General features: G+C 36.5%; 1 protein-coding gene across 1 annotated transcript in view; it reads right to left on the bottom strand.

Annotated features, from left to right (window-relative positions):
- The window catches only part of LOC115219333, a 43,929-nt gene that overhangs the window by 508 nt on the left and 28,421 nt on the right, over positions 1 to 15,000 (bottom strand). The window contains exon 7 of the mRNA XM_029789493.2: positions 2,716 to 2,723. Within this exon, the coding sequence (XP_029645353.2) occupies positions 2,716 to 2,723 (8 nt within the window). The remainder of the gene's footprint in view (positions 1 to 2,715; positions 2,724 to 15,000) is intronic.

The raw sequence follows: 15,000 nt of genomic DNA, 5'->3' as shown, positions 1-15,000 counted from the left end.
AGCATGGCCATGTGACCACCTTATCCACTTAGCTCAATACTCACCACGTCTCTTCAATTGATGATGTCATAACCGTTGCGTCGTCCACGAACGCCCTGCAAAAATGATATCTTATGCTTCTATCAGTTTCGGGACTTTTCGACTACTTCCCTCCCATTTCTAGCAGTTGGTTCAAAGCGGCCATAAACAGTGTCACAGAAATTATGCACCCCGCATAATGCTTTTTTCCAATCACTGCCATTTAGAGGTGAAATTACCCACGGTGACCCTCATCGTTAGTGAATCCATCTGGGAGATTATGTGTCTGACTACTTCTATTGGTACTTGGTGGTACACCAAAGCATTATGGCTGGCGAGGCACGCTTGGATACGCCCTGTCAAGATCCAAACATTCAACAGAAAGTGAGTTATTGTTCCTCTTTGCTTCCTTTAAGATATAGCTGATTGCTGATGTGTGCAATAATCTTGCGGGTAGTGCTAAATTATCTCCACATTATCTAATCTGTGTAAAAGTATAAAGATTCTTTTATTCTTATACTTGTTTCGTTCGTTAGACTGCGGGCGTGCTGGGACACAACCTTGAAGGTTGAAGATTATTTAGTCGAATGAATCGATCCTAGTACTTATTTTTTTAATTTTCTATTTTTTTTAAAGCCTGGTACTTATTCAGTCTTCTACTTTTGCCGAACAGCTAAGTTACAGAGACGTAAATACACCAATAGCGGTTGTCAAGCGATGGTGAGACACACACACACACGCATATATATATATATATATATATATATATATATATGTGTGTGTGTGTGTGTGTGTGTGTGTGTGTGTGTGTGTGTGTGTGTGTGAGTGAGTGTGTGTGTGCGTTTGTGTGTGTGTGTGTGTGGCTAAATTGCCGCCATTTTATATTTTTAAGTTCTCGCATGCACTTTCTTTGTTTTGGATTTTGTCAACTACACAGCATAGATGGGTCAGTTGGACACAGTCTGTGAAAAAAATCAGAACCATGACTCAATTCACTCTGCCAGAAATTGGGAAATGACATGTTGTACTGCTTGGCATTCGCACCGGAAGATCCAATACGAACATTTCAGAATGTTTGGGTATCAATCTGAGGACAGTGCAGAAGATTCGGAAAGAGTTGGATAAGTCTAATGGTGATTACAAAAGTACTGCAACTCGGAAAACTCACTCTGATCGTTCTGATAAGAAAAGAATTCCTGAATTTGTTGGTGAGATCCAAGGCATAATTGACAGTGATCCCTCCAAGTCGGACATCTTCATCGCCTGGGACATGGGAGTGTCTGAATTGCTTATCAGGTAGGTAGTGCATGAGGATATTCGGTATTCCTCATACAAGATAAGAAAGGGCCAGTTTTTTATCCCAGGACAAAAGGAAAGACCGTGCTACGAAGCTTTTGAACAAACTCAAGCATCTCCTCCAGCCGAACATGCTTTGGTTTTTCTCAGACGGGAAAAATTTCTGCCAGGATCAGATATTCAACACGCAGAACAACCGTTGGCTTGCCTTGTCCCAAAACATGTACCGAGTGTGGTAAAAATCAAACATCCAGTCAACATCATGGTGATGGGAGTGAGCACTCATAAAGATGCACATGATCAACAATCAACCAAACGCGTGATGGATACATTTATTTGTATAAATGAATATGCCCCAAGTTACTTGTGTAAGGCAATTAATTAAAGTCTTGCAAAAATCCAAACCAATGAAAATGCAAGGGAAATAACAATTAAGATAGCTTTATATGTTATCTCCCCTGATTTGTGTATTCATTTTTTTGTTTTTTTTTTCAAAACAAGCGGTAATTTCGTAATAGCAATTTCCAGCATTTTGATGTGGATCACTGGAAGATTGTAGAAATCCTTTCCTCATGAAACCATTGGTAACACTTCTAACACTACTATCTATCTATCTATCTATCTATAGATAGATAGATAGATAGATAGATAGATAGATAGATAGATAGATAGATAGATACGGAGATAAAGAAGATCTCAACACAAAGAATATTCCCATCAAAACTTCCACCTTGTTCCAGCATAACAGACCAGGTCTAGTAGTTTGGGACAGACAAGAAAAAGTATGTAGCGACATCGAAGTCAGCTGCCTTGCTGATGTGGATATCTCGTCGAAAGTCTAAGGTTCTCTAATATAAACCTTATGGACAGGTAGACATTTCATTTTACTTATCTCCCCTGATAAAGAAATTTTTTAAAACTTTACTTACCTCCCTTAGAACAGTAAATCCGCCCCCACCTCCTTCCGTGCATGCATAGTTCGTTAAAAGTGCTGAATATGTAAAACAAATACCTTTCTACCATCGTGTACCATATAACGGTTATACGAACAAGAGATAAGGTCTTCATTATACTGTTCTTTATAATAATATTTATTTGGCAGAGTCTAACGGTTGTTCTCTCAATCAGACGTGTATATATGCGTGTGTGTGTTGTGAGAGTGTGTGTGATGTGAGATTGTGTTATGTTGTGAGAATGTGTGTGTGTGGGGAGGGAGTATATGTATACATGTATGTCTCCAAGCATGCATGCGCGTACATACGTACCTACCTACATATATACGTGCATACATACTTGCATACATACATACATACATACATACATACATACATACATACATACATACATACATACATACATACATACATACATACATATATACATACATAAACACATGCTTACAATTCTTCCTGCTCCCCACCTTAATTATGCCTTGGGCAAACAACAACGAAAATTAAGTTATATTTCCCATGGTGGCAAAATATTTTCATTAGCACAGAAAGACAGCAGAGTGACGCCGTTTGTTGGAGTGGTTGGAAAGGCGAAAGAGGAGAGTGAAGTATTTTATCTGAATAAATCAGGGGAAGCTAAGCTAAGACAAGAGAAAGGGTAAAAGTAAAGATTGAGAGAATCAGAAAACTGAGAGTTTGAAAATGGAGAGAATGAAAACGGGAACGAAAACACTATGTTGCCTTTTTATACTGTACAGTATGGTCTCAGATACACCAGCACATTAATATTTTCATTGTTGTTGTTATAGTTATAACTAGCAGTATAGCCCGGCTTTGCCCGGGATTAAGTTAGGATTATTAAGGTAATCAAGCTCTTTATTTCAAAGCAAACTAAGTAACATCGACGTCAAATTTGAGTGAAATCCGCTGAAGTTGGTAAACTTTTGGCTGAAATTTTGCAGACAATTTGATTGGGAAATCCCGTAAGGAATCGATTTATCAATTTTTTCCACTCACCAATTGTTTTATTTTTCGTTTTTGGAGAACTTAAAGCATTCAAAGATCCCATGAGTCCTAAGTAATGCTGGCATCAAGTTTGAACAAAATACATCAAAATTGGTAGACGTTATGGTTGAAAAGAGTCAGATCTCTCCTTTCGAAAACATTGACAGTTTCGAAACATTGTTTACAAAATGCAAATTTGTAAACACCCAGACGTAAGTTTTGTAAGTAGAATAGAGGGGGGCTACCTTCTCCCACAGAGATGTGAGAGTCAGATCTCTCCTTTCGAAAACAGTTTCGAAACATTGTTTACAAAATAATAGCTGATCGTTTGCGAAGGAGCGTGTCTACAGTCAACACGTAGGTCTTTTGCTCTGGTAACCTCTGCTCTCTCCCATGTTCATGCACGACCAGCTATATATCGCTATGAGTAGAGCAACGGATTCCCCTAATTTGGAAATTAGCTGTGGAGAAACAGAGAATGTCATTTATATTGTGTATATATGTATATATATACGGGCAACACACACACGCACACATTGCATACATGTGTTTTGTACGCATACATGTGTTTTGTACGCATACATTCTCGTGTGTGTGTGAGAGAGAGTGAAGCCATTCACACATACATACATACATACATACATACATACATACATACATACATAACAACACCTGTCTGTCTGATTTTGCCTGTCAACCACTCAGTAAAAAGACGAAATTTTAAAAATCTATCTCTCTCCCTCTCCATCCCTCTCTTTACACCGTCGCTAGAAGGGGACTTAACTCATGTTTGTAAAACAATGGTGGATTTCTCCGCCGTGAAAATTGTTAAGTTATGGTCGAAAATTTATTTTTACCGCTATTCGCTGGTGCCTCGGGGGAGGAAATAATTTAACAAAAATACAGCTAGGGCCGTGACGAATGTCCTAAAATTGGAGCAACATGCGTGCTAATTTGTGGATGTGCATAAATTACATTCACGTACACACACGTCTTACCTTTTATATATATACAAATTTCCTGCATCATAACCATCATCAGTATCACCATCATAAACACCATACTTACTGCCATCATCACCATTATTTTTATGAACAACATAAATTTCTTGAGCTTTATTATTTATTAATGAGTACTTCGATTCAATTATCTGTTGAATGTTAAACCAACTCTTGCACCTTTTCCGTTTGCCTGCATCTTTGGAAATTTTAAAGTTTAGTAAAGGGAAAGGGGAGAAGGAAAGGGGAGAAGAGGAGGGGGAATGGGGGAGAAGGAAGGAGAGGAGAAGAGGAGAAGGAAGGAGAAGAGAAGAGGAGGGGAGAGAAGGGGGAGAAGGAAGGAGAGGAGAAGAGGAGGGGAGAAGAGGAGGGAGGATAGAGGGAGAGGGGGATATATATATATATATATATATATATTAGTTTTCAGAAAAATTTTGTAAATTTGTATTCCCCACAGAAATTTATACGATTATGCGAAAACAAGAACAAAAATTAGTGTGTAATTGAAGGGCCATTTAAATATTTTTTGTACATCTCACGACCACCTCATGTATTTTAGCATTTAATAAGCGAAAAATGACGATATAGGAAAGCAGTTTGGTAACAGCTTGTCTTGTTACTACGGAAACAGGCACCTATACGCCTGTAGCTTTCACTTGGATAAAATTACCCAAAATTTGCAAATTTTAGAAGTTATTAACTCTTTGTTGATTTATAGCAAAAATGAATTTCATGCCAATGATTACTATGCAAAACCACACCAATACACCACATATAAAAATAAATTGGAACTCAAATTGAAGAAACTTGAAAGTGTCAACCAAAGAAAAACTATCCCAATTCCTGCAAGAACTTCAACCCCTATCTGTATGGTGCTGATATTAGAGTTGTTAGGAATCGCTTGCACCACGCTAAAATGTTATACGAGATCCCGCTACTGAACTATCAACACATCCCTAAAAAAGGCAGAAATTCAGTTTTTACCTACATTTTTGTTCAAAAAGGTTCTTTTGGAAAGGTTCTTAGGTTAAGACAATTTACACATAGTACAGGCGTGTCTGTGTGGTAAGAAGGTAAGAAGCTTGCTTCCCAATCACATGGTACCGGGTTCAGTCCCGCTGCGTGGCACTTTGAGGCCGACCAAATCTTGTGAGTGGATTTGGTAGGTGGAAACTGAAAGAGGCTCTTTGTGTGTATGTGAGTGTGTGTGTGTGTGTGTGTGTGTGCGTGTGTGTGTGTGTCTGTATGTGTCTTTGTGTCAATATTTGCTCTACCCCTCTACCACCACACCACCGCTTGACAACCGGTATTGGTGTGTTTACGCCTCATAACTAAGCGGTTCGGTCAAAGAGGTCGATATAATAAGTACCAAGCTTTAAAAAAGTAAGTGCTGGGATCGATTCGTTCCACTAAAATTCTTCAAGGCCGTGTCCCTGCATGGCCGTAGTCTAATGTTTGAAACAAGTAAAAGAGAAAAGATAAAATCAATTTTCTTTCGGGTAATAAATAACATTTCGCGGAGTGGTTATTGTTCTGATTCTTTTACGAGATGATTCAAATAGTTCTGAGCTTCACTTTGCCTTTCCTCCTTCCAGGATCGTTAAATAAATTATCAATCAACTACAGAAGCGATGATGATGATGATGATGATGATTCGTCGTCATTGCCGTCTTCTTTTCCTCCTCCTCCTCTCTCTCTCTCTCTCTCTCTCTCTCTTCTCTCTCTCTCTTAAAAACTATCCAAGTGTGGACAATACTGATAGTTTTAATGTAATTGAATTATTAGCATTATCCACCTGAACAAATAAAAAATAAAATGACATTTTTTAAGATGAAAGGTTTAATCCGTTGATCGAATATGTCTGGTAATTCTTTTATTGGCCCTAACTGATGAAAGTCAAATAAACACAGAAAAAATAGTCCATTTACTATTGTCAAATTAATTATGAGTTACGTATAACAATTGGTCCTGATTACAAACTGAAATTGTTTTCAATTGGTCCTAACTAATTATAAACTAAAAACACAAAAATAAATACAATCTGGATGAATGCTTCTTAACCTGAGATCGACCGAACCCTATGGGTTCGTTGAGTCAGTCTCAGAGGTTCGGCGGAGGTCAAGACACACTGTATAGTCCTGTTCAAATTAGCATTGGTGGTCTATTGTTTTCGGACGTCAAAAAATCGGCTGCCGACAATTTGGCAACACAATCTTTCTTCTCCGTGTTAGATTACAAATATTTCGTTGCTTAGTAAAAAATTGTAACACAAAATAGATTTCCTTGATAAAGTAGTTTATTAAAAGATAAATTATGATAACAATATAAAATTTAATTTTAAAATATTAATTTATAGATAAATAAAAAAAATCTTAAAAGTGTTTTGAAAAAAGCAAAAAATCGGCCCAGGTTTACGTGTTTGTGTCTGTTCTGTTCACCCCACTCGTATTATTCGTGACATCATGCTCCGCTTGGCCATCATTGCAGTTGATCGCGCCTCATCTCTTGGCTTTGATATCTGTGCTGCAAGGAACTTGATGTGCTCAGTAGTCGACTTGTGGCTATTGTGATTGGACGTCATTTGTGATTTTCTTTTAATCTTTCAAACCCTTCGTACTAACTACGTCGATCGAAAAAAAGGGAAGTGATTGGACGAATACTTACAATATGTATAAAGGAACTTGATGTGAGTCAGCGTCCTCAATGCATAATTTGCAATGCCAAGCTGAGCCATTCTAGCCTAGCACCTACAAAACTAGGGGAACACTTCCTAAAACACCATGCAGATGGGAAATACAAGAACACAACGCTCGCTGAATTCAAGGTGTAGAGAGCCAGATTCGATGAAAAGGCTCTCTGCTTGTTTTCGGCTTTGTACCCATCGAAAAACCGATCCTCACAGAGCAAACTACACACCGTTGGTGAAACACTCGTAAAACCAGCTGCGTTGAAGATGCCGAATATCATGCGGGAAAAGCTGCTGAAGATAGTTTGCCCAAATTCCTCTTTCAAATGACAAATCAGCAGCAGAATATACGACATGAGCGATGACATCTTGACTCAAGTAGTTACAGATCTGATTTCAAGCCCAGCAAAATTCAGCCCCCAACTCGACGAGACCGCCGATGTTTCCAATCTCAGTCAGCTTTTTGTATTCGTGCGCTATGTGAAAGACGGCGTGATAAAGGAAGATACTTTTATTTTTAAGCCTTTCACAACAACCAATGCAGCCGATGTAAAGAAACACGTAGATGTCTTTTTCAGAGACAACAGGCTTTCGTAGAATATAGTTTCTGAAGTTTGTTTGGGTGGAGTTCCAGCCATGCTGGGACCACACTCTGGTTTTGGAGCGCTGGTGAAATCCAATGCTCCACACATCCTTGTTACTCAGTGTTCTGCACAGGCATGCGTTGGTAACAAAAAAAACTTGCCTCCAAAACTGGCAGAAGTATTAAAAATTGTAGTTGAATGTGTGAACTACGTGCGAAATAGTCTTATGAAGCACCGCATCTTCAAAGAGCTGTATAATGAAATGGGCTCTGAATTCGAGATGCTTCTGTACCCCTTTAACGTTCGGTGGTTAATCCGGGGAAAGGTACTGAATCGAGTTTTGCCATGCGTGTGGAATTAGCTCTGTTTTTGCGAGAGTATCAGCATTGTCGAAAATTCTGAATTCATTCTCATTTTGGTGTACATGGCCGTTATTTTCGATTCTCTCGGTCATATCAGTCAACAGAAGCAAGGCGGTGAAGTGAACATCATTGAAGCGGAAGAAAACTTGAGGGCATTTAAAAAAAAAGAAAACTAGGCGTAGGAGTGGCTGTGTGGTAAGTAGCTTGCTTACCAACCACATGGTTCCGGGTTCAGTCCCACTGCGTGGCACCTTGGGCAAGTGTCTTCTACTATAGCCTCGGGCCGACCAAAGCCTTGTGAGTGGATTTGGTAGACGGAAACTGAAAGAAGCCCGTCGTATATATGTATATATATATGTATGTGTATGTGTATATGTTTGTGTGTCTGTGTATATGTTTGTGTGTCTGTGTTTGTCCCCCAACATCGCTTGACAACCGATGCTGGTGTGTTTACGTCCCCGTAACTTAGCGGTTCGGCAAAAGAGACCGATAGAATAAGTACTAGGCTTACAAAGAATAAGTCCTGGGGTCGATTTGCTCGACTAAAAGGTGGTGCTCCAGCATGGCCACAGTCAAATGACTGAAACAAGTAAAAGAGTAAAAGAGTAAAGAGTAAGAGAGTGTTTAAATGATAACTTCTCAAACTTCCCCCGCTGGACGATATGTCTGAAATTGGAGACATTTCTGTACCTGGGAAGCTGAAGCAAGTAATTGCCATGCACTTAGATGAGCTCGCAAAGTCTCTCGACGGATACTTCTTCTCCGGTGAGTCATATCCAGCATGGGTGAGACAGCTGTTCACGCTTAGTGTTGCGACAACAGATGTCAACAATGAATAACTCCACGAAATCATTGAACTTCAGTAGAGCTAGCTTCAACAGCAACTCTTCAGAACAACAACTCTCTCAACGTTTTGGTGTCACCAAATCGTAATATACCCTCTTATTGCTAAAAAAAAAGTCCTTGTAATACTCACACTGTAAAAACTAAGAAAAAGAACAGACTTTGTTGCGAAAATTATGAGAGTGGTACTTGCCAAGGTGAAGCTGTGCATTTCTGAACTAGTATCTGAAAGGTAACAGCAAAAGTCACATTTATTCATCGAGTTATGTTTTTGTGTGAAATTCATGTAATGTGGGTTTTGTTCTTTGAACACAGTGATTTTGTGTGCAACTGATGCAGGGTTAATTTTGCGTACTAATTAAATATATACCTATGTTTTGAAGAAATCATATTATCTTTTTCCAGTTACGAAGGGTTCGGTGAATGCCCTGATGAAGCTTGCAAGGTTCAGTACTTCCAATAAGGTTTAAAAAAACACTGATCTAAATTAATTACATATATAAAAATTGCTTAAGCTAATCGCTCTATCATTGATTTACAAGTCAATAATTTATCTCATCTTTTATTGTTTTACATTTTTGTTTGATTCCACAGGTTGCAAAAATCACAGTAAGAAGAACATGCCATGTTTAGCAGCCATTCTTCTGGGATCGATGATAATCACAACATGGTTATAGGCATACACACACACACACACACACCACACACACACACACACACACACACACACACACATGCACACACACACACTCATATATATAAACAAATTGAGGGACTGGAATAGGTAAAATTCAGGTTACATATGTTTCCTAGCTAGCAGATCCTCTGATGTAATAATTACTCAACGAGGGGTACTCAACTAGACAAGGATACCTTAATTATATGAAACTTACATTGTCGTTTAGGAATCCCAAGTTAACACGCCGTAGATGTAATTTGAAATGAGTGGCGAAGCCGGAAAATAGTACAAAAAGACAACTGCTTGAAGAAATAAATGGTCAATAAGTAAGAAAAAGGAAAGGAAGAGGTCAAATATTTGGGAGTGGGAATCATATTAAGATTGTTGAGGATCAAGAAAAGAGAGGGGAAAGAAAGAGTTTAGATGGCTGCTGACTTTAAGAGAAAAATAAAGATTATTATAAATATTAAGCTGGAGCGACTTAACCATGTCTACAGTAAACGAATATATTGGTGCACCCAGGCAAGAACGACAACGCAACCTTCATATAATTAAGATATTCACGGCTCGATGAGTAGCTAGTTGAATACCCGTTAATGAGTAATTATTAAATCAGAGGATTTAATAATACTAGGAAACATATGTAGCCTGGATTTCACCTTTTCCACTCCCTCGGTCTGGATTTTTATTCGTATTCATAGCTACTCTAGTTGCTAACCCTGAAATATACAGAAGCCTTCAGCCTATCGAGTTTCGTCGTAACTTCGACATAGGAAAATGTGTGTAACCTTCGATGCCAATAAATTGTTATTGTTCCTGAACATACACTGTCCTCTTTCTGTTGTTGTTTTTTTATACCTGTCATAGACTGCATGAAGCTTACTAACTTCCTCCACTTGGATCTTTGGATGTTATCCTTACAGTAATCCCTCGCCATATCGCGGTTCGCCTATCGCGGCTTATTATTTAAGTTTATGTCGATTCCTTTGTGGTGCTGTTTTACATTTATAATAAAATAAATATATACAGATTAAAAAAAAAATAATAATAAATATACAGCATCGTATTGTTTCTACTTGGCAGATTTTCACCTATTGCGGTGGTTTTTGGAACGTAGCACCCGCAATAGTCGAGGGATTCATCTGTGTGTGTGTGTGTGTGTGTGTGTGAGTTCAAATTTCGCCAAGGTCAACTATGCTTTTCATCCTTAAGGGAGTCGATAAATTAAGAACCAGTGAATCACTGGGGTCGATTATATCGACTATCCCCCTCCCCCAAAATTCAGGGCTTGTGCCGATGGTAGAAACGATTATTTAAATTCTTGTTTTCTTTGATATATTTACAAGAGTGTTTCATGTAAGCATGATTAGTCATTGTTTTGTTATATATCAGTTCGGACGCAATTGGGTTAGTTTACGGTGATAATGGATACCTGCTGCTGATGAATCGCAAAGTGCAAACACGCTGAAATCGCATAATCTTATTTCTTTATTACCCACAAGAAGCTAAACATAGAGGGGACAAACAAGGACAGACAAATGGATTAAGTCGATTATATTGACCCCAGTGTGTAACTGGTACTTATTTAATCGACCCCGAAAGGATAAAAGGCAAAGTCGACCTCGGCGGAATTTGAACTCAGAACATAACGGCAGACGAAATACCTATTTCTTTACTGCCCACAAGGGGCTAAACACAGAGGGGACAAACAAGGACAGACAAACGGATTAAATCGATTATATCGACCCCAGTGTGTAAGTGGAACTTAATTTATCGACCCCGAAAGGATGAAAGGCAAAGTCGACCTCGGCGGAATTTGAACTCAGAACGTAACGGCAGACGAAACACGGCTACGCATTTCGCTCGGCGTGCTAACGTTTCTGCCATCTCGCCACATAATCTGGCAGTTCTACAGCCGGTGCTGAGCATTTTTTCTTTTTTTTTTTTTCTTTTGCCCGCTACTGATATTCTGTGATTTTTAGCACTATATGTCCATACGACAAAGGCCCAACAGCAGAACTTGAATAGAAGAACCAGAAAGCTGCTCACAATGCACAACGTACCCTCCCCTAAAAGTAATATCAACTGTCTATATTTACCCAGAAAGGAAGGTAGCAGAGAATTACTAAATACAGAAGACACTGTTATTACTATGATACTGGGTCTGAAAAATTATGTTGGGCAGAGTATCGGCAGCCCAAAACGTAACTGAAACAGTAGGAAAATTCAAAGAGAAACGAAAGAACAACAGAATAGATAGAAAGAAATGGAACTACATGGCCAATTCATACAATAAGCTGGCTCTGTGGGACATTTTTCTTAGATGCTTGAATGCCTCTGCGTGATATTCAGTTTTCCAGTTCTGGAAGTTTAAACTCAATTACTAAACAGAAGCTTGAATATCTGCAAAATAGAGTGAATTCCCTTTTTCAGTGTAGTATTAAACTCCCTCTTATTTCTATAACTCATGCGTCTCCGAATACAATCTTTCTAAGCCTCAAATGTGCTTTGTTCAGTTGTTTTCCAGTACACCACAAAATATAATAAAATACCGACATTTTTTATGCAGTCGAGCTTCCGATGCTCTGCTGTTATACTTTTATAGCTGCTATTGACACTTTTGATGCTGCTGTTGTGGGTATTCTTACGGTACCACGTCTGCTGTTACGTCTGCTTCACTTGACGTACCACCGCTGCAGATATCATCACTGCACACTTATAGTTTCACCATATTTAGTAGCCACAAAAAAGTTGATTTTGTGTTTGTTGTTATTTGCTGCAATTGTTGCTGCTATTCTAAGTGCAGTTGGTGTTATACGAGTTGTGATATAACTAAGGACAAATGTAAACCATGCGTCCCATTCCCCTTGCATAGATTTCCCCCAGTATAAATTGAAATTTGGTTTTCTCGATCTCTAATCCTCATAATATCAATTTAAACTTATAACTTTTGAGCTTTAAAATGCTGTAGAAGTTGAATGACAAGTTATCGGTTTAGAATTTTCGGAGTCACATATTTCTCTCGTTTATAATTGGAAATTAGTTTTCCTAGTGTCTTTCATTCTGATTTTTGAGATGAGAACTTTAATTTTATTAAAACACCGGATCAAGATTGAATATTGGATGTATTTGACACAGAAATATATCCTTGTTTAGTTGTAGATCAGATTTACCACGCGCCCCACCAACTATAAACAGGAAACAGATTACGGTAGTCGCATACCAACAATAAGGATAGAACTTGCATGTAACGGTTTACAAATCTACGAAACGACGAAACTTGCTACAAAGACTCTGAATAGTTACTTGAACTGCTAGGGAAAAGCAACCAAATCTTACTCAAATTTCACGCCCTGCGGTTCTAAAATTGGATGAATGTTTGTAATAACTGAGAGCTGGAAACTAGAAAAGCAAACGGAATAATAATTGTTGGATCACCAGTCGAGTGATGATAAGTTAGTACATAAACGTGCAGAAAGAAACACGGCTTAATGTTTCGTATAGTGGGAATCTAAATCTAGGCATATCAATCACCAAACAGATAGCAACAAGCAAAGCAGTAAATGCATACGATATACATATATATCAGATGTTTAAGCAATATATATATATATATATATATATATATATATATATATTATTATTATTTTTTTTTTGTACTTGTTTCAGTCATTTGACTGCGGCCATGCTGGAGCACCGCCTTTAGAGTACAGCAGGGATCACCACCTCCTGGAGCTTTTAGGTGTTTTTTTCGCTCAATAAACACACACAACGCCCGGTCTGGGAATCGAAACCGCGATCCTCCGACCGCAAGTCCGCTGCCCTAACCACTAGGCCATTGCGCCACCACCACCACCACCACCACCACCACCACCACCACCATCATCATCATCATCATCATCATCATCATCATCATCATCATTATCATTATTATTATTATTATTATTATTATTATTATATTATTATTATTATTATTATTATTATTATTATTATTATAGGGTTCAGCAAAGGTTTGCTTTACCACATACCGAAGTTTAGAAATAGCAGCCAAAGAACCTTAGCTATTTCCTCTACTTTAAAAAGAGACTCCCGGAAAAAACAAATTACTCGAAAACAACCCACGAAGGCAGAGAGGAAAATAACGAAAAATCAATCGATATTAGATTACCCATGTACGCGTTTCGGAATTAGATCGGTATAAAGAATGTGTAATTTATACTTTACCCGAACATTTTTTTCATCAGCATGGGACTTCACAATATCAAATATTAAAAATATTAAATTCGAAAGCACTGGAAGAATTAAACATATCTCTCCATCAGACAGATTATATTCAACGTCAGTACCGCCGAATTTAAAATAAACTATACGGTTTTTGTAAGTTATTAATTAGCCAACGAGATATATTGATCGTTAAATAGTTATGGGTTTTTTTAAAGATAGGTTATACGTTTACAATTTGCTTTTTCATCTTTAATTTTTTAATTTTTTAATATATTTCGGAAGTAATAATGGAATAATTAATTTATTTAGTTTTTTATGATACGTATATATATTTATTGATAGAGATAATTTTAGATCTTAATTATTATATTTATATATATTTATATATATTTATTGATAATAATTTAGTTATTATTCAAATATTTTATAATTTTTAGATTTGAACTTAAATTTAATAATATGAATAGTGATTTTTTTTTCATTATTTTTTTGTTAAATAATTAGGTAATTAGTTATTGACTATAACTGAGATTAGGTTATTCGTGAGTTTATTATGTTTTTTAAAACCATATTATATCTGAATAGATAAATACATTTTCTATCTATTTTTACCTTAAAAATTAATATTTAACATTATAATTGGATTGTATGACATAATTCTAATCGTTAAAGTTTCTAGTTTGATAATAGAGTTTTTTATAAAAAAGATTATTATTTTATTTATTTCTTAAAAAATATTGTTTAAATCTATTTGCTTATTTTTTTAACTATTATCATTAACCTGAAGATTGACTATAACTATAATTCGAATTTTTAATTGAATTTAAATTATTGTAATTCGAATTAGGTTATGGCCATGAAACGTACGTAGTGGTTTTACTTATTATCTTATATTAAACTTTTTAATACCTTTTGATAGTTATATATATATATATATATTTAATTTTTAATTTAAGATTTAAAAAATATTTAAAAATATATAAATTAAAAATTTTAAATTTAAATAATTTAAATTTTTAAATTTTTAAATTTTATATATTTTATATTAATTATGTTTGTTTTTATGTTTTGGTTTATGTTTTTCATTGTTTGATTTGCCTAATAGTGGTTTTATCTCTAATTTAATTTACAATATATATATATATATATATATATATATTATATATATATATAATATATATTATATTCGTGTGTATGTATGCATATGAATCAGTTGAAAACAGTGTTGACAGGTAAATATTTGATGTAAAAAATGTTTTTTGCATCATGGAAAAATGTTCTTTCAACTTACAAAAGAAATTTGGAGGAGGGGCTTACATCACGATAGAAAGAAAGAAATACAAAATAAGGTGAAT

Source organism: Octopus sinensis, linkage group LG14 (assembly GCF_006345805.1).
Source record: "Octopus sinensis linkage group LG14, ASM634580v1, whole genome shotgun sequence".
NCBI classification, from domain to species: domain Eukaryota; kingdom Metazoa; phylum Mollusca; class Cephalopoda; order Octopoda; family Octopodidae; genus Octopus; species Octopus sinensis.
Note: the sequence above shows the minus strand (reverse complement) of the source record. Positions and strands in the feature narration are given on the sequence as shown.